General features: G+C 41.9%; 1 protein-coding gene across 2 annotated transcripts in view; it reads left to right on the top strand.

Annotated features, from left to right (window-relative positions):
• Window positions 1-21461, top strand: part of IQCK (IQ motif containing K) — a 120124-nt gene that overhangs the window by 52038 nt on the left and 46625 nt on the right. For both annotated transcript variants that reach the window (XM_045770927.2, XM_045770925.2), the window contains one exon: window positions 2666-2750. In XM_045770927.2, the coding sequence (XP_045626883.2) occupies window positions 2666-2750 (85 nt within the window). The remainder of the gene's footprint in view (window positions 1-2665; window positions 2751-21461) is intronic.

Raw genomic sequence — 21461 nt, 5'->3', positions numbered from 1 at the left:
GTTCTCGCTGGCTTTGATGTCTTTGATTCTGGAATAATTCCTAAGCGTTGGGACTACCAAGAGGAACAAACACAGGCCGGTCTCTGCCCTCGAGGAGCCTTCAGTCCGGTTGAGGATTGGGGTATTCATTAGATAACCACACAGAGTTACATCTCCGAATTGGGCCAAGGACTAGGAAGGAAAATTACACAGAGCTCCACTGGGTCCTAACCTAATCAAAGAACACCTTTCCGTAATCGGAAAAAAGAGTAAGAGTGAACCAGAAGGAAGAAGTGTCAGTCCCCTCACCCCCAACCTTGAGCCCCTACCGGAGGGCAGATGGGCCCCACACCCTGAGCATGGCTTAGCTGGAAGAGCATGGGCTGGGTTTCAGTGCCCTCTGGCCCACCGGCTGAGTGTCTTTGAGCACCAACCTGCACAGCTGTACACAGTGCCCCTGGCTGGGGAAGGGGGATATTGGAGGCAGAGGAAAGCCCTTCTGCAAAGGCCCTGGGGTGGGAGGGCACTTTTGAAGAACTGAAAAGGGCCAGCATGGCTGGAACACAACGAGCAAGCAATGCTTATAGGAGGGGAGTCCAGAAAGCTCTTAGTAAACATCAGCTAGTATTAATGTACGATAATGTTAGTCTCGTAAATCCATTGCCAGCACACCAAGGTCTCCTTAGAAACACCAAGTTCTCTCCAGAAGCCATTGATTTTTAACTAGTGAAGGAGAATTACTTCAGAGATGTGATTTGTTTGTGTCACACAACTGAGATTCCAAGAATAAGGACAATGGATGAGTACAGACATTTAGTGTGGAAAGCAGGCCTCTGGCAAAATGTGAATGCTCCACTGCAGCCCAGAGAGCCAGGTATTACGCAAGAAGAAGTGAAAACAAAAAGAGAACCAAACAAAATTTTTAAAAAGCCACCACATCATGCAAATAAAAATGGAAACAGAACATTAGGGAAAGGTTTCTAACAATGCTGTCATTTTGAGGGTGTAATTATCTCTCCAAAGAAATAGAAGAATCATCTTTACTTGGTCTCTTCGAAGGGACCTGCCCAGCCCAAGACCCAGAACCTGGGAACAACACCGCACTCCCTTGAAATGATCTCAGTAACCCCAAGATTCTTCTGGGCTTTGATTTCTTTGATTCTGGAATAATTCGAAAGCACATTCATTCATTCAAACAAATGTGCTGTATCAAGGGTGGGTTGTTGTTGTTGTTGTTGTTGTTGTTGTTGTTTAAAATCAGAGTTTAGAGGGAAATAAAACCACACGTCCTGGAGAATCATGTAATGTTGCCACTTAGCTTTGCAGTCTGTGCCATGCTTGGCGTCTGCGAGTGTTTGCCCAGTGAAAAGTCTGGTGTCAGCAGAGCATTGAGAGAGAAGCCTAAGCCTTGGGATCTGATGGGGCTGGGCTCAGATCCCAACCAGGCCACCTACAAGCTGTGTGACCTTGGGTAGGTTAGTCAACTTCTCTGTACGATGGGAGTTACTATAAACTCAAAATGATGGCTGTTGTTAGGGAGAACTCTGAGGCCAGGGAACTTAGGAACCCCTCACTTTGCCTTTCTGGGGATCCTACCCTGGGAGCAGCCTCCACGTGCCCCACATCCTTTCTGAGGTTTATTTCTTTGTACTATATCTAAAAAGGCTTAACTTGGCTTTTCAGAGGTAGCCGTGCTTTAGAGAAACGTGAGGAAACAAAATTAAATCATACTTATAAGATCTTGTCAGGAGTTAGTATTTCTATGCAACTTTAGGGGGAAAAAAAAGAGCATTTCACCATGATTTTTAAATGTGGTATCTCTGATCAAACATCCCATCACAATCTGAAAATTCCCACAAGAGCAAACAATGTCAACTGACCCAGCACTTGAGATATTTTATTGTCTATTAAGATGTAGTAGCAGAACTTAACTTAAAAATGTGCCTGAATTCAAGCCACATTAAACTGGAATGCGCACACAATTTATCAGAGATAAATTCCAATATTTTTGCCTTCAGGAAAGAGATGAACTACTTAATTTCCCTTCAGTAGAAAGGTAGAAAAAGAATCCTTTATTATGTCTCAGTCATAATGCAGTATTTAAAAGTCCCCCCTGCTTTGTCTTTGGTTTTATGTCTACAGAATCTTATGGATGTCCCACCTTTAGGACTCGCATGCAGCTTTCGCAGCCTGAGTGAGCCTTTCAAAGCAGGACAGGCTAACAGTGATTTAAGATTATGCTGGTTAAAAACAAAACAAAATGAATCCATCTAGGATTTTTAAAATAAAACACACTAGGGGCGCCTGGGTGGCACAGCGGTTAAGCGTCTGCCTTCGGCTCAGGGCGTGATCCCGGCGTTATGGGATCGAGCCCCACATCAGGCTCCTCTGCTATGAGCCTGCTTCTTCCTCTCCCACTCCCCCTGCTTGTGTTCCCTCCTCGCTGGCTGTCTCTATCTCTGTCGTATAAATAAATAAAATCTTTAAAAAAAAAAAAAAAAAAAAAAAAAAAAAAATAAAATAAAACACACTAAATCCTAACTTTTCTATCAAAAATGGCATTGTTGCTTTCTAAGAATGGAAATGGACGAGGCAGTTAATCAGAGAGGCCATTATCTTGTCAAAGGGCTTGACGAGGCTGAAGGATGGATTCTCATGGGCGTAAGACCATTTTATTGCTTTTCAGCCCCCGGCCGCCGATCCCACTTTCCCTCCTGCTGACAGAAGAAGAGGCAGCACTGCGCATTCAATCCTTCTGGAGAGCCTATCTGGTAAGAGTCATGTGCAATTATGGCATTTTGCCTGATGGGGAATTTTTGTGATGTGGAGGGCCCATGGGAAAACTGTTAGATGAATTTGAAATAGAGGGTACTATAGCTAACATCCAAAGCTCAGAAATAGGATTCTCTGTAAAATACATCTCAAAGAGTGATTTAGAATTTTTACCAAAACTTATGTTGCAGTGGTTATTAAAAATACCCTCCTCTTAATGTTGGGTTGACTGGCCTGTATTACCTTAAAAATAATATCATATCCATGCAAAGAGCAATACCGTGTTCATTTTAGGAAAAAGAAAATAGAAAATTACTCAGAGCAAATACAAATTTTTGAGTCACTGAAATTATTACCCCAAAATAATCGTTGTTGGCATTTTGGTATAAAAATTTCCAAACCTTAAAAATCTTAATGGATAGCGTAGGGGATGGGCAAAACAGTTGAAGGGGATAAGAGTACACTTACGTTGGTGAGCACTGAGTCATATGTGGAACCATCAAATGGCTATATTGTACACCTAAAACTTATATTGAACTACATGGGAATGCAAATGAAAAAAATAAAATAAAATAAAGCTTAAAAAATCTTAAAAGACGGAATAATATATAAACACGTATCATATGTTAGAAGGAACCTTTTCTTTTGAAACCTGTCTTTTCTAGCCATTAGTTATTCCCAGTTTATCATTATTATAATACATGCTGTAATAGATATCTTTGTGCAGGCATCTTTGCACATTTTCTGGTTGTTCATGTAGGACAAATTCTAGAGGCGGAATTTCTAGGTCAAAAGGTGAGTTCCTTTCTAAAGTTCCTGATCCGTATTGTCATGTGGCCCTTCAGGAAGGATGTACTTTGAAAAATTCTTACCAAATACATATGAGAGTGGCATGTGTCTCGTGCTAAAAAGCGTACATCCTCTTCAATTTGTTGGCAGAGTATCAACATCGAGAAGCTTCCAGGTAAACATGAAGCTCCCATTCTAAGTAGAAGCATGTCTCCACCCAAGTTGGAGTGTTAAACATCAGTGGAATGAGTTTAGATTGGATTTCAGGGGTGGTAAATCACCACAGGAAAGGTCTCAGTGGATTTACGTGGAGGCCAAAGATGCATGTTGATGCACTCCTCAGAGTTACTACAGGAGACGTAGGCTGAGGGGAACACATCAGCAAACAAGTCTCCATGAAGAAGTTAGATTTCTTCTAACGAGATACAATTAATAAATCAACAAGCAAAATATTTGTTAAATGACCATTAAGTGGGACTGTCCTTTATTACAAGGAGCTTACGACTGTCTCAGGCAATATCGTCCAGTCATTCCCCTCCTTTTGTACATGGCACATTCCTGAACACCTGGGTCGAAGTCTGGCATGGAGGTTAAATAATAGACTTGCACATTATAAGGAGCAGTTTGTTCCCAAAGAGTTAAAAACCAGTTATAAAACCCTCTATTATACGCCACGATTTGGATATAACTTTTGATGTCATAGGTTTTCAGCATTTCATACATATTTTATACACGTGGTCTTTTTCCTTCATAATCGAATATCAGCAAGTTAGTTTTAGTTCAGGGATGCCCAACCTTTGGTGAAAAATTTCTGGCTTCCACGTGCTTTCTAAGCTCTGCCTTTGTCGTCAGCGTATTTCATTTGTAAGACTTACACTTATTACACTAGAATTAGCCGTTTTACTTTCCCATTTTCTGATCCTTGTAACGAAACCGTTAAGAGCAAAATGCAATAAAATAGTGATTTTCAAAATTTCCTTTCTTGGAAACAGCAAAGCCCTTTCTTCAAACCAAATCATACTCAGAAACCTGGAATATAACCAGTGTGTTAACAGGAAAAGAGGATGTTCTGTCCCGGATTCTCCCATGCAATAAGACTTTCACACACAGGGGCCTGTGTTACAGGCACAGCATGAAAAACAGAGACATCTTTCTCTACTTATCATGGGCTTACATCCTTATAAATCCATTGTAAATGGAAATATTGTGAGTTGAAAATGCATTTAATACACCTAACCCACTGGACATCGTAGTTTAGCTTAGGCTATAAACATGCTCAAAACATTTATGTTTTGCGTTGGGCAGAATCATCCCCTATAAAGTCTATTTTATAATAAAGTGTTGAATAGCTCATGGAACTTATTGAATACTACACCGAAAGTGAAAAATAGAATAGTTGAATGGGTACAGAATGGTCATCAGTGTATTGGTTTTGACCCTGGTGATCAGCTGGTTGACTGGGCGCTACAGCTCACTGCCACTGCCCCGGATCATGAGAGTATTGGACAGCATATCGCTCACCCAGGAAATGATCAAAATTCAAAATTTAAAGTACAGTTTCTACTTAAGGCATATGACTTTCAAACCATTGTATAAAGTGTAATCACTGTAAGTTGGGGCGGGGGGACAGAGGGAGTCTGTAGTCTGTAAAACAGCTGAATTCAGCTCATCGCACCAACAAACACTGCCATATAAAAAGATATCAAAATGGCTCAAAATTTAACTGGTTATAATACTGTCATCACGCAATAGCTAGAAATGTTCCTTATGGTACAAAAGATCTGTATAGGGCTAAGTGTATACTGTGTGAGAGTTAGGGTTGTTCAAATCCAAATTTCTCCTGTGCTATATATATAACTAAAGGGTGCCAAGTAGAGACGGGGGGAAGAGCCTAAGTTGTTGCTAGAAGGAAGGATGTCTGATATGTGGGATGACCTCAGAAGCTTCCACAAAAAAGGAGGGACTTGATCTCAGCCTTAAAAGAAAGATGGGACGCTAGAATATCAGTTGGGGACAAGATGGTATCTGATGAAGAAATAGCATATGTATATATATATACATATATATGTATATATAATACCATTTTTTATCAAAACACGTGCTGTATAGGGGCACCTGGGTGACTCAGTTAAGCGGCCAGCTTTTGATTTCGGCTCAGTCGTGATCTCAGGGTCCTGGGATCGAGCCAGGCTTTGGGCTCCCTGCTCAGCAGGGAGTCTGCTCTCCCCCTCCCTCTGCCCCTGCTCGTTCTCTCTCTCTCTCTCAAATAAATAAAATCTTTTAAAAAGAAAAGGTATTGACAAGCGGATCCTAAAATTCATATGAAAATGTAAGGGACCCCAAATAGTCAAAACAGCCTTGAAAAAGAACAAAATTGGACGACTCATACTTCTCTATTGCAAAACTTACTATAAAGGTATAGTAATCAAGTGCTAGTGGCATAGGGACAGGCATAGATCAATGGAATAGAATTGAGAGTCCAGAAATAAACCCTTACATTTATGGTCAATTGATTCTTAACAAGAGTGCCAAGACCATTCGATGGGGAAAGAATAGTCTTTTCAACACATAGTGCTGCAACACCTGAGTATCCACATGCAGAAGAATAAAGTTGGACCCCTACCTCATACAATATACAAAAATTCATCCAAAATTAATCAAAGACCTAAATGAAAATGCTATAACTATAGAAGTCTGAAAAGAAGACATAGGTGTAAATTTTCATGACTTTGGATTAAACAACAGTTTCCACAACAAAAAGCACAAGCAACAAGAGAAGAAAAATACATCAGACTTCATCAAAATTAAAACGTTTTGGCTCTTGGTGTGCCTGGGTGGTTCAGTCGGTTAAGCCTCTGCTTTCAGCTCAGATCATGATCTCAGGGTCCTGGGATGAAACCCCACATCTGGCTCCCTCCTCAGCAGGGAGTCTGCTTCTTCCTCTCCCTCGGGCCCTGCGCGCCCCTGCCGCCCGCTTGTGCTCGCCTGCACTCTCTCTCTCAAATAAATAAAATCTAAACAACAACAACAGAAACACCCAAACTTTTGGTTCTTAAGAATACCATCAAGTCAACAAAAAGACAATCCACAGAATGGAAGAAAATATTTGCAAATCATATATCAGACAAGGGTCTAATATCCCGAATATATAAAGAATTCTCACAACCCGACAAATAACCCAATTACAAAACTGGCAAGGGATTCGAATAGACGCTTCTTCAAAGAATATATGCAAATGGCCAAGAGGCACATGAAAAGATGTAGGAAATGCAAAACAAAACCACAGTAAGATGCCACTTCACACCCACCAGCATGGCTAGAATCCAAAAGGCAATAACAGTGTTGGCGAGAATGTAGAGATCTTGGAAGGGCTCGCACACTGCTGGCGAGAATGGGAAATGGTGCAGCCACTTTGGAAAGCAGTTTGGCAGTTCGTCAAAGATCTAAACATTGAGTCACTGCTCCATGACTCAGCAATCCTACTCCTAGGTATATATTTAAGGTAATTGAAAGCATCTGTCCATACAAACACTTGTACGTGAATGTTCGTGGAAGCATTACTCACAACAGCCAGAATGTGGGAAACAATCAAAATGTCCACCAACTGATGAATGGATATGTAAAAAGTGGTACATCCAGATGATGGAACGTTAGTCAGCCATAGAAAGGAATGAAGAATGAAGTACTGATACATGCTATGAAATGGATGAACCTTGAACACATTATGCTAAGTAGAAGGAACCAGACATAAAAGGCCACATATTCCATTTAAATAAATGTCCAGAATAGGTAAATCCCTAGACGGAAACCAGGTTAGTGGTGGTCAGGGACTGGAAGAAGAGAGGAACGAGGAGTGACTGCTAACAGTGGCATTGTTTTGGGTGATGGAAATGTTCTGGAATTAGGTGATGGAGATGGTGGTACAACTGTGAATAAAAACCATTGAATTGTAAACTTTAAAAAGGGTGCTTTTTATGTTATGTAAATTCTGTGTAAGCAAACAAACAAATGAATAATGGGAAAAAATACAAAGCAAGCCATTTCATACGTTTTAACCATGTGTTCTTCTGACACAAGGTCTTGATTTTTGACCTGATTTTTAAACAACGAACATCCTAAGACCAGAAAAGGGGATTTTCAAGAATTCACGAAGTGTTCTGTCACAGGCAGCACTCGCACAGACTCCCTCTCCTTACACACTCCCGTGTAGTTTTATTGCACTTACCATGAAGGGTTTGCAATTAATGAAAACCTTTACTTGAACTTTCTTAAACACTGTGAGGGAAAAATATAGCCCCCCACAAAATTGTTTTGTATGGTAAACTATGCATACCATGAAATTTACCATTTAAACCGTTTTTTAGTTGTTTAGTTCAGTGGCATTAAGCACATTCACACTGTTGTGCAGCCATCATCACCATCGATTTCTAGAACTTTCTTTTCATCTTTCTAAACTGAAACTCTGTCCCCACCAAACAATAACTCCTCCCTATGCCCTCCTTCCCACAGCCCCTGGCAGCCACCCTTTTATGTTCTGTCTCTATGGTTTGACTACCTAGATACCTCATACAAGCGGAATCATACAGTATTTGTCCTTTTGTGACTGGCTTATTACTTCACATAATTGTCGCATGTGTCAGAACTTCCTTCCTAAAAAGGAGGAAGAAGACTGAATAATAATAATATTCTTGACAGGAAGTTTTAAAATCCAGAAAGCTGACATCCTCACTTGTTAACATAAAACTAGCTGGACATCTCATAAAAATATATTTTAACCGACCACATTAAAAGAAATGTCACGTGGTATGAACAGCTATGTGTGGTGAACCATTCTTGGTAGCTGTGACTTTATAATTAGCCTTATAAATAGGTTCTGGTAGTTATTACTAGATGTTAAACACATCTGTAAAAGTAGACATGCTCTCGTTCCTTCTTTCCAAAATACTAGGTTAACAGTTAGAAAGCCAGATTGTTTCAACATGCAAAACTGAACTTTTTTTTTTTTTTAAAGCTGTTTGGATATTGTGAATGAAGCTGGTCCTCTGAACACTTTCCTTTCTTAAGTGTGATTGGTGATAAGCTGCATTACCACATCAATGGTGCTCTTCTGCTGCTGAAATGCTGGATGTTACAGGTGACCATGAGTAGATAAAACTCTGCTCTCCTATGAAGTTCAAATGAGGTTCCCATGGGCCATAAGGATTGAAATTTCTTTAATGATTTAGGAGGCAGAGACCAGATAAATCCACTGAATATTGATTCTGTCTAAATAAGCTTCGGGTGTTTTATGCCTTCTGCCCATTTGTTTTATTTTATTCTGTCTAACTCAGCCTAGACTCCAGCGTGGCATAGAGTCTTCCCTCCTCCCAGGATTAATGCCCCCTCCAGGCACTGTGACAGGTGACAATCACAAAGCCCATCAATCATGACTGTTTTCATTCATTTGGTGAACAATACAGTGCAAGGTTGCTCCAGCAGCCCCTTTGTGGCTTTGCAAAAAAAAAAAAAAAAAAAAAGAAAAGAAAGAAAGAAAGAAAGAAAGAAAGAAAGAAAGAAAGAAAGAAAGAAAGAAAGAAAGTAAAAGACTGGCAATCTCGATTTCCACCTGCAGAGAACAATGAGAATCTGCATTTATACCTTTGTCTATTGTGCAATGAGCTGGGGTGGTTGACGTGGCCCTGAGGAGAAACAGCTTGCTATAAACAAAGAGTACAGGTTTAGAGTTGGACAGCCCCCCTCCCCCTGGTTGTAGAGGTGGGTCTGTGCCGGCTTAGACACTTGAATATTGCATCCCTCTGGCTACAGGGTTTAGTTCATGACGGGCAAGGGACCTAAATCAGGCCAGTCACACCCAGTGAAACCATCCTGGGAGTCTCACAGGAGTTGTTGAGACAGAGCAGCTTGCTTGGCATGGGGGTTGCTGGGAGGCCAGGCTATCCGCACACATCTTGCCACTGAGTGAAAAACCTGACGGAAAAGTGACTGCAGAGGCAAGAGAGCTGGGAGCCAGGGGGCGCTGAGCCTTGAAGGCCATGGAGCACCTGGATTCAGCGGTGCCAGTGAGTCTCTTCCAGATGGGTTTCTGTCACAATCTAGAGTCCTGACAATGGTCATTTTCAAGACAAAAAGTTCTAGACTCTTGATTACTTGCACATGAAGGAGGATATTGGCACAAAATAAAAATCTGGGTCAACTCGTGTAGAGAAATCATTCCACATTGTCCCAGGGAAAGACTGTGGCCTATATGGACTTGCCTATAGCTGGAGAGGGGAAGCCTACCCCAAGGAGCAAATTTTTCTAAAACATACCTATTATTTTTATTTTTAAGTAATACATTTCCATTGTGTAAAAAAGGATAATACATAGAAGTTTTTTTTTTAATTTAATGTATTTATCCTTCTAGAATTTTTCCTGTTTACATAGCAAAATTGTGATGATAAACACTGTTTTGTGCCTGCTTTTTCCCCTTAGTGATATATTGAGAATCTCCTTCTTTGTCAGTATACCAAGATCTGTCTTACAAATTGTAACGGCTCTATGATACATAATTTATTTAACCAGAGTTTGACATTCTAGTTTTCACTCCTATAGAAAATACATTATGAAAAATATCCTTGTTCATATGTCCTTGCACACTTATCTGATTTTCTTTATAAGGTTAATTGCTAGAAGTGGAATTGATGGCTCGAAAAGTAAGCACTTTTTTTCAGAGTTTTGCCAATAATGGCTATATTACCCCCTAGAGAGGCTAGAGACTAGCTTCTAGACTTATTTACATGCACCAGCAATATAGACAAATGTGCCCTGGTGTAGGTCTTGATGGGAGAGTGAAGAGAGGAAGAAGTAAGAGATTGGGACCATGAAGTATGTCTAGGGATGTTGGAGTTGCATGAACACTGTGCAGGAGGGTATAAATGGGTAAAACAATGTGTCCAGTTGTGTGGGTTGTCCACTGCACAACTCTGTCTAGGGAGTACCATTTGCTGTCAATACAGCAGACCTCTGAGGCTAGAAGAAGCCTGGGAGGTGGTGACTGAGTGGCCACTTGTTTTATCTTTCTTTTAATCCCACTGGGCTTGGTATCTCCTGGTCTATTCTGATAGCTAGAGGCCAGATAAGTGAAGATCGTCTCTGTGATACAATCTAAATGCACTACCAGAATCAGAGTTTCCTTCCTGAAAGCCTGCAGCAAGTTTGAGATTAAGTAAAATGTAAAACAATTAATATTCAATAATGTAGCAATTATAAAATAAAGACTGGGCATTTACTGAATGGAATATTATTATGTCAATACTAAAAATAATAAACAGAGCATAGTAACAAGATGGAGATTGCCATGGTACATTAGGTGAAGAAAGAATAAAATGTCTTATATGTAGATTATTTATAATTATGTTAAAAATACGGATATGTAGATAGTCCACTAGAAACAAATATATAAAATAATATTGTAGTTGTTCAGAGGTAGGATAAGGAGTGACGTTTTTGCCCTCCACTTTTTTCTATTTTTCAAATTAACTGCAAAGAATATATTGTTTTTATAGAAGAATAAAAATATTATCTAAATAGAGACTTGGAAACCTACATTCAACCATGATAATTTTTTACCCTTTTCCTCTTTAGTTCAAATTTGGCATCATAAGACTATTATTCCTGAGTCTTTTTAAGGCTGTGTGTGTGTGTGTGTGTGTGTGTGTGTGTGTGTGTGTGTGTGTGTGTGTGTATGTGTGTGGTTAGAAAAGATCTAGGTATTTATGCTCAAATAATATAGTAGGTTGCAAGGAAATTTGATTATTTTGCCTATAGCCCTCCTGTTACAGTGTTAATTAACAAGAAATAACAGACCACAAGTCATTTGGAGAGCGGTTTGATTTCACAAACAAAGAAAGCCTTTCACAGCACATGTGTTAGACTTCACTAGAGAAAACCCATTGGATCAGCCGACAATTTAAAAGGCAGGGGAGAAATATTGCCATTTCTCTCTTCAGAGCATTCTGAAGATTCTCAATGAAAAGTGGTGTGTGTTCCAAAAGAACTGAAAGTGGGGTCTCAAATAGGTATTTGTATACCTGTGTTCATAGCATTGGCACTACTTAAATCATGGAAGCACCTCAAGTGTTCATCGACACATAAATGGATAAGGAAAATGTGACATATACATGCAATGTAATATTACTCAGCCTTAAAAAGGAAAGAAATCTGTCATATGCTACAACGTAGATAAGGCTAAATGAAATAAGCCAGTCACAAAAAGACAAATACTGTATGAGTCCACTTACATGAGGACTTAGAATAGTAAGAATCATAAAGACAGAAAGTATAAGGGTTGTTGCCAGGGGCTAGAGAGAGGGTAAATGGGGAGTCAGTGTTCAGTGATTACAGCTTCAGTTTTACGAGATGGAAAGAGTCCTGGGGAAGGATGCTGGCGATGTTTGCACAACTATGTGAGTGGACTTAATATCACTGTACCGTACGCTTAAAAATGGTTAAGGTGGGGGGCGCTTGGGTGGCACAGCGGTTAAGCGTCTGCCTTCGGCTCAGGGCGTGATCCCGCGTTCTGGGATCGAGTCCCACATCAGGCTCTTCCTGCTTCTTCCTCTCCCACGCCCCCTGCTTGTGTTCCCTCTCTCGCTGGCTGTCTCTATCTCTGTCGAATAAATAAATAAAATCTTTAATGGGGCGCCTGGGTGGCACAGCGGTTAAGCGTCTGCCTTCGGCTCAGGGCGTGATCCCACTGTTACGGGATCGAGCCCCACATCAGGCTCTTCCGCTATGAGCCTGCTTCTTCCTCTCCCACTCCCCCTGCTTGTGTTCCCTCTCTAACTGGCTGTCTCTATCTCTGTCGAATAAATAAATAAAATCTTTAAAAAAAAAAATCTTTAAAAAAAATTTCCTTAAAATGGTTAAGGTGGTAAATTTTATGTTAAGTGTATTTTACCACAATAAAAAAAAAAAAGCAAGAGATGGGTGTTCTGTGTTTGATTTGATTTAACTTGATTTTCCCCTCTGAAAAACCATTCCTTTCTATTTAGAGATGACCTATATGGTTAGGTAGGAAATGGGTGACAAAAACAGCCCAAGATAAAAACCAAGCAACTATGAAAATGCTCTTCAAAGAAGACAAAGTTTTGTAGTTCCTCCCATATTTTTTCTGCAGAAAGCAGAAATTCCAAGTTGAGGCTCTGTACTTAGAGGAAGAGAAATTTTTGTCCACTTCAGGCAGCTGGCCGGGCCGGGCTGTTAGGCATGACCAAAAAAAAGTTGTTTTTGAAAGATCACTTGAAGGTCTCATTGTTAGCCCTAACTTTCTTGTTCTGGAAAGTTGTGCCTGAGTGGAAAGACTTATTTTATTCTATGTAAAACATGCCCTTTGGCTACTTGTTAATAATATGGACTCTACCAGCAGACAGATCTGTTTGAATCTGTACGTCAGGTTATTGATGACTTTGAGTGGGTTATTTAACTTCTGAACGACAGTTTCCTACTTGTAACACAGGACTATTAATGATTCCCACCTATGAAGGTGGAATCAGATGGTTAGTCCACATTTTGGCCTCAGCACAGTGCCAGGCACATAGTAAATCCACAATAAATGTTAACTGTTGTTGTTGTTACTGTTATTATTTAACTAGTATTACTGGTTCCATCTTACTTCATGGGGCTTTTTTTTTTTTTTAAGCTTTACACCCAACATGGGGCTTGAACTCAAGCAACCCCGAGATCAAAAGTTTCATGCTCTAGCCTGGGCCAGCCAGGCACCACCAGGATATCTTTTTAAAAAGTCAGCTAGTGGCCTCCTTCTAGTTCCTCAGAGATACCAAGCATGCTCCTGTCTCAGGGCCTTTGCACTTGCTGTTTGTTCTTTATACTTGGCAACTCTCAATCGTGGTAGCTTCTCTTGCTTCATTCAGGATTCTTCTTTTTTTTTTTTTTTTAAGATTTTATTTATTTATTCGACAGAGATAGAGACAGCCAGCGAGAGAGGGAACACAAGCAGGGGGAGTGGGAGAGGAAGAAGCAGGCTCATAGCGGAAGAGCCTGATGTGGGGCTCGATCCCATAACGCCGGGATCACGCCCTGAGCCGAAGGCAGACGCTTAACCACTGTGCCACCCAGCCGCCCCAATTCAGGATTCTTCTTGAATGTCTCTCCTCGTTACCCTTTCTAAAACAGCACCCACTCATCATTCTCCAGCCTCTTACTATGCTTTGTTTTCTGCCTGTCACTTACCAATTACCTGACATTGTATTGGATATTCATTTGTTCGTCCATTGCCGGTCGCCCTGACCAGAATGCGAGCTCCAGAAGGATAGAGGTTGGTTGACTTGTTCATCCCGTATCCCCAGCCCCTGGAACACTGTCTGGCACATACTAGGTACATAATAAATATTTTAGTGAAGAACTGAGTCCCTTAAATGATCTCTCTAATGAGGGCATTTGAAAACAAAGAAGAACAAACTGTTTTTGTTCCATTTTCAAAGCCCTTCTCTGGGATTTATGAAGGCGTTTAAACACAGACTTTTGTGGGGAGGTGCTTTTGTCCCAGGATCCTTGAACTCAACAGCTGTGCTCGTTAATCCCCCAGAGAGTACACTTGAGTAAAGTGTATTCATTTTAGCGTCGGTCTTCGTGAACCGCCTCTGCACCAAGCCTCATAATGTGAAGAAGTGAAGTGTATTACGGGAAATTACGATCCCCCAAACAGGCCTGAAAGGACAGCATCGGCCAAAGTCTCACTGGGTATCTTTAGTTCATCTGCGTATTGGACAGAAAAGATTTTCTTCGTTTGGAATTTCTCTTCTGAGTGCTGATATCTGCTGGCAGGTGGGCAGACTGTGCTGGCAAAAGTCAGACATCGTATTGTGCAAAAGGAATGCTAAAAATGGGGCACTGCATCAAATTACCCCCAGTTTTCCTCTTGATGGTGCACAGCCATGTCTCGATAGCCTCAGAGGGACTGGTCATGATCTTTGTGATTTGATAAGCAATCTCTGCCCCAGGTTCCTCTAGTGGGAAGTCCACATGGAAAGATTTATCTTCTTGTGGAATCTTCTTGGTGTTTGCTGGCCGATGGATATAGTTTCAGTCCGTTTCGCCTTACCTTCCCACCCAGAAGATCGAATCCTAAAGAGCCCTTTCCTTCGGGCTATCTTGGAGGTATTTGTGAATTCTACGTACTGAAATTGGTTTTGAGCATTTGCTAACAGATGGAGAGTGTTTATAAACTGTTAGGGAGGTCAAGGCCACCTTTACAAGTCCCAGTGATTGAATGGAAGAAAACTCCTGAACTTCTCAACATTGTAGAGGCCTTGGTTTTAAGCTGAAGATTCTGATATTAGACTGCTAGCATTTGTGGTGGAATGCTCCCAAGGATGGCTGCTGTCAACCCTTCTGCCAGTTCCACTCAAATAGAGGCCTTACGCCTTTCACTGATGTGTGACTCCATTTCTTCACTCTTTCATTTGACAAACATGCATTGAGGATCTTCTTGCCAAGAACAGTGCTGGGTACTTTACAAACAGAGCTCATCTGTCCCGTGACGAGCTCAGAGGCAGCGATAACAGGAAGAATGATAATAATATTAAGAATAGCAAAATCTAGGGGCGCCTGGGTGGCTCAGTTGGTTAAGTGGCCAAGTCTTGATTTGGGCTCAGGTCATGATCTCAGGATCCTGGGATCGAGCCCCACATCAGGCTTCCTGCTCAACGGGGAGTCTGCTTGAGATTCTTTCCCTCTACCTCTACCCCTCCCGTGCTCCTGTGTGCACGCTTTCTCTCTCTTCCTCTCTCTCTCCATCAAAATAAATAAATACATCTTAAAAAAAAAAAAAGAAAAAGAAAAGAAAAAGAGTAGCAAAATCAAGTATCTTGGGTTACTTGCTAGGTGCCAGGCACCGAACTAAGCGTTTTACAAGCACTGTCTCCTTTATGCTTCATGCTGATCTTATAAAGTAAGCAGGTATGTGCTACTATTATCTCATGTGTAGACGAACCAACCAAGGCTTAGAAACCCTAAGTGACTTGGCCAACATCACACAGTGATAAGTGGTAGGGCCAGGGTTTTAAGCTCAGGTCTGACTGTCCTCAGAACCCCATCTCTCTCTTTAAAAAACAAAACAAAACAAAGCCATCTTGCATTCCTACTAGAAATGTATGAGAGTTCCCATTGTTCCATGTCCTTACCTGTACTTAGTATACGCAGTCTTTTTAATTTTAGCCATTTTAGTGGGTGTGTAATAATATCTAATTTTGTGTGTGCGTGTGTTTTTTGGTTTGTTTTGTTTTTTTAAAGAGAGTGAGACAGAGTGGTGGGGAGGAGCAAGGGGAAGGGGAGAAAGAATCCCAAGCAGGCTCCGTGCCCAGCACAGAGCCCGATTCGGGGCTCAATCTCACAACCCTGAGATCATGACTGGAGCTGAATCAAGAGTTGGATGCTTAATTGACTGAGCTATCCAGGCGCCCCAAGTGTGTGCATATGTTTTAATCAAGTTTACCAAGATATACATTACACACAGTAAAATTTACCCTCTGTAGTGTATAGTCTTTCAATTTTGACAAATGCATATAGTATAACTACCCCCATAATAAAGGCATAGAAACATTTATGTCATCCCCCCAAATTCCCTCAGGCTGTCCCTCTGTAGTTAACCCCTGCCCCCAACCACCAGCCTCCGACACTCACTGATCCGTTTCTGTTCCTCTGGTTTTGCCTTTTCCAGAATGTCAGATAAGTGGAATCCTAAAATACATAGTGTTTGTATCTGGCTTCCTTCACTGGACCTGATGCATTTGAAATTCTTTCACGTGGCTCTGTGTATCAGTAGCCTCTTCCTTTTTATTGTCGAGCAGCATGCCACTATAACACCCCAGTAAGAGGGGGTTCTCAATCCTGGTGATGAATAAACATGTGTGAGTTTAACAGAAGACTAATTTATACCTGCTGATTGCAGTGGTTTCAAGTTGCACCGTGTATCAGGGTCATCCTTGGAAAGATTTTATTCTTAAATTCTAATACCCAAGGCCTCATTCCCCTGAGATTCTTGTTCAACTGTCCAGAATGAGAACAGGAGATAGGCAGTTTTTAAAAGACACCCCCCCCCAGGTGACACTAACGTATAGCCCGGTTTAAGACGCACCAATGATTTGGAATCTACTTTGCGACCTACCAGTTGGATGATCCAGGACAAATCACGACCCTTGGAATCTCAATTTCTTTCTCTTCAAGTTGCGATAATAATAGTTGCCCAGTCTAACTCACCAGGTTATCATAAGGATCAAAATGTTTTCTGGTGGTGACCCATGAGAAGTGTCCTATGAACTCTAGCTGCAGAAATGAACAGTATCAATATGGATGTAATGATCCCTCCGTGTCTTTCCTGTTTTGGAAAGTACCAGAGGTTCTATTTCTTAAACCAATGAGAGAGGTTTTCAAGAGCAAATGGAAAGAGCAGTCTTTCTCTGTCGGTTTTATGTGTGCTATTGTATAGGAGTAACTGGAACGCAAACAGATGGAGATGAGAAGTGGGATAAACACACGCCTTTCCGGCACAGTGGGGATGCGGGCAGAACTGGGCATGGCTGGAGACCACCATCTTCTGCCGGATGGGTTAAGTCAGCACATTTGCAAAAAGTAAACACTGATGTAGCTGAAAGGACAAGGCAAGCCGAGGTGTGGCGCCAAGGATACAATTACAGGGCAGCTCCTGATCCAGTCCTTACCCCCGGGAAGAGTGAGAGGAGGGCCCCTTGTCAGCAGCAAACATCATATGAAACAAGAGGTCATTTTACAGCCACATCTGGCCACCTCAGGACATACTGCAAGGAGCACCGTGTAGGTTTGGGTAGGGAAAGGAATGGCCATCTTTGTATGAAAAAAAGTCTTTCATTGATATTTTTATTGTAAAATAGCAGATATTCATTGTAAACAAAACCCAAGCCATATAGAAATAACGTCTTAGCTTGGGCTGCTGTAACAGAACACCATAGACTGGGTGGCTGAAGCAACAGACATTTATTTCTTACAGTTCTGGAGGCTGGGAGGCTCAAGATGAAGGTGCTGCATCGGCACAGTCAATGTCAGGTGAGAGCCCCTTCCTGGCTCGCAGAGGGCTGCCTTCTTGCTGTGTCCACTCACGGCAGAGAGAGAGAGAAAGAACAAGCTCTCTGATTTCTTCTTTCTTCTTTTTTTTAAGATTTTATTTATTTATTTGAGAGAGTGAGCGAGTGAGAGCATGAGCAGGAGGAGGAACAGGGAGAGAGGGAGACGCACACTTCCTGCTAAGCAGGGAGCCCAACATGGAACTCGATCCTGGGACTCTAAGATCATGACCTAAGCCGAAGGTAGATGCTTAACCGACTGGGCCACCCAGGCACCCCTCTCTGATTTCTTCTTATGAGGGTACTAATCCCATCCTGAGGATCCTACCCTGGTGACCTCATCTAATCTAATTACCACCCCCAATACCGTCACACTGGGGGTTAGAGCTTCAACATACGAATTTTGGGGAAACACATTCAGTCCATAGCAAATACTTTAAAGTTAAATGTGGAACTCTCCATTCCTGTCCTACCCTAAACCCGTTTCCCAGGCAAAACCACTATTAACAGATTGGCATGTATCTTTTTAATGTTTTCCTTTTGTCTATATGAACATTTTTGTATATGGATTATATTGTGTTTTTTATAAACATAGGATATTTATTTTTATAAGTTTGGGCTGACACTCTACAGCCTGCATCCTGCCTTTCATTTAGCTTTGAGGATCGCTTTCCACATCAGCACACGTACATCTATTCTGAAGGAAATAGATTTGTATTTGTATTTGAAGGAAAACACCCTACAAATGTAGTTGGCAGGTAGGAACCTGACTAAGCACTTTCTCATTCAAAATACTTCCAACCCGAAGTGAGCCCCGAGATGGCAGGACCGAGGGAAACTTTAGGAGTTGGTGTCGATTTCTAGTTCCTCAACAAGTCCAACAATCAGTGACTTTAAGGGCCAGCCTTTTTCCTTCTGCTTTCTTGTGAGTGTTGGCTTCCCCAGATTGCTGGTCAGCTGTACAGCTTTCTTGACTTCCTCTTCCTCCTTTCCAGAGAGGGCTGTCTTCTGGTGCAGCTGTTGGAGGCGGGGCGGGGCGGGGGGGGAGTGCGTTTCCTCCCTTTGTGTGTATCATTAGCCATCTCTCTGGCTTCCCTCTGGGGACAGCCGCCCAACCAGGTGAGCCGGTGTCATTTCAAGCAGCACTTCCGTTCTCAGGCAGGGGGTTGGTTGTCGTTTCTGGATGACGTCTGATATGGCCCAGGTGAAGAGGGTTGGCATCTGGCACAGAGACAATGGCACACTACTTGGTGCAAGTCACAATTTCTTTGTAAAGGATATGCTGCCTACAATTCCTGTTCAAAACAATTGTTTTTTTAACACTTTGCAATTTTTTAGGCTAACTTGAAGGCAGTATAGCATAAAGGTAAGCAAGCAGGCTCTATAATTAGATCAATTCATTCACTGATATTCATTCACTAGTATTTATTGGGGACCTGTTATGTGGCAGGCAGGCATTGGTCTAGATGCTGGGCATACTGCAAAGAATAAGACCATGTCCCCGCCCTCAAGAAGTTTGCATTCTTGCAATAGACTGTAAACAGGTATGAATAAATAGGTAATATAATGCCGAGAAGTGTATCAGCTAGCAATTGTCCTAATAATGTTGCTTAACAAACCAGCCCAAACTCAGTGGCTTACAACGTACATTTATATCCTACTCACATGCCAGCAATTCAGCCAGGTTTCAGCTGTTCTAGGTTGGGTTTGGCTACACTTGGATCTAGGCTGTTGTGTTCTATGTAGTTTTGTCTAGGGTCTGTCATTCTTCTGAGGTCAGTAAGCTACCAGGGGGGAGATCAAAAGCTTTCAAATGGGTGAGGAGAAACACAATGAGTCTTAAGACCTAGCCTGGGGACATGCCACTTCCCCACACATTCCACTGGCTGAAATGAGTCATGTGGACAAGCCCAACATCAATGAAGCTGAGAAGAGGGACATATCCTCACTTAGTTTTCATCAGGCCAGCATCCATGATGACTCCACAGTCATCCCCACCTCCCGATATTCACATTCCTGGGGCATCCCTTCCCACAACTATACCAGGGTTGATATGTGCAGCCTTCGTCTCTCTCTCTCTCTCTCTCTGTCTTGGATCATTTGCTCTGGGAGAAACCAGCTACCATGTCATGAGCAGTCCTACAGAGATGCCCACATACAAGAAATGGAGACCTCCAGCCCATAGCTGTGTGACTGAGCCTTCTCAGGTGCAGCTCCTCCAGCCCAATCAAACCTTCAGGGGACTGACTACAGGCCCAGCTAACATCCTAGCTGTAACCTCATGAGAGACCCTGAACTAGAACCACCCAGCTCAGCCGCACCTGGATTTCTAAGCCTCAGAAACTGTGTGACATAAGAGTTCATTGTTGTTGTGAGCCACCAAATTTTGGGGGGTCATTTATTATGCAGCAAAGGAACCTAACACAATAACTCAGGCTACTGTAGAGAGAGCAAACTGTAGGGGGATAGAAATAGAAGCTGGAAGGGCACTTGGATGGCTCAGCCGGTTAAGCATCTGCCTTTGGCATAGATCATGATCTTGGGGTCCTGGGATCAAGACCCACATGGGTCTCTGCACTCCACGTGCAGAGTCTGCTTGTCTCTCTCTGCCCCTCACCCTACTTGCTCTCTCTCTCTAAATTACATAAATCTTAAAAAAAGAAAGAAAGAAAAGAAAAGAAAACAAAAGAAAAGAAAAGAAAAGAAACAGAAGCAGGAAAACTATTATAATATCTACATCCCTGCTACTCAAATTGGGGTTCATAGACCAGTGGCATCATCTTCACATGACAACTGGTTGGAAACTCAGAATCTAGGCCCCACCCTAGACTTCTCAAATTAGAATCTATATCTTGACAAGCTGCCCCGGTGAGTCTTTGGATGGGAAAGTTTGAGAAGCAGAGCTGGTAGCTGGAGTGCCATGATGCGGGTTTGAATCCCAGCTTATCAACCCTGTGACCTTCAGTAAATTACTTAATTTCCCTAAGCCTCTGTTTTCTTTCCTGTAAAATGAGTGTGATGAATAGTGTTGCCTTCACAGGGTTATATGTGAAGATAGAAAGGAAATGGTGCAAGTCAAGTGCTTAGTATAGTGCCTGGCACATGGTTAGGGCCTCATAAGTGTTAGCTCTTTATTGACTTGATCTGATCCATGTATTTTCTTCCCTAATATTTCCTGATCGTTTCTAATGATTCGCTTTAATTTTTTTTATTCTCTGTCAAAGAAAATCCTATCAAACAAAATCCTGTTTTGCAAAATGTCCTTGAGCTCATCAGAAAGACCCTTGTGCCCAGCATGATTCCAGTGATACCCCAGAATGAAGGCACCTGATTTCCACCATCAGTTCCCAGGCCCAGTTCTCAGGGCAATTTTCAGGGCCACCCGGCAGGCCAAAATAGGCCACAGCACTATAAATAGTGAGTTTAGGCTGCTTGGGGCCTACCTTCCCAGGCCAGACCCTTTCCCTTCCCCCCTGCCTGATCCTGTGGTTTTTAAAATATACTCTGGGTTATACCTGCAAGTGGATTTTTCTTAATATGCCCAGAAAATGCTTTGCCAACTTGACAGACTGTCTGCAAAACCCCCCTTTTTATTTGCTCAGTTGCAACATATCCCAAATATGTGATGGAAGGTGATAAACCAAACTCCCAAGTGTGTCGTGGGGAGTAAATGAGGAAACTACATACTGGTGGGACTGGCGACAGAATGTGTAGGGCCTAGTGTAAAATGCAAATGCAGGGCCCCTTGTTCAAAGTTTTAGGAATTTCCAGATGGTGACAGCAAGAATTTTAAAACAATGTGACGCCCTACTAAGCAAGGGCCTG

Source organism: Ursus americanus, chromosome 2 (assembly GCF_024610735.1).
Source record: "Ursus americanus isolate L20-20 chromosome 2, mUrsAme1.1.p, whole genome shotgun sequence".
Classification (NCBI taxonomy): domain Eukaryota; kingdom Metazoa; phylum Chordata; class Mammalia; order Carnivora; family Ursidae; genus Ursus; species Ursus americanus.
The sequence above is the reverse complement of the archived record's forward strand: the minus strand, read 5'-3'. Positions and strand labels throughout refer to the sequence as shown.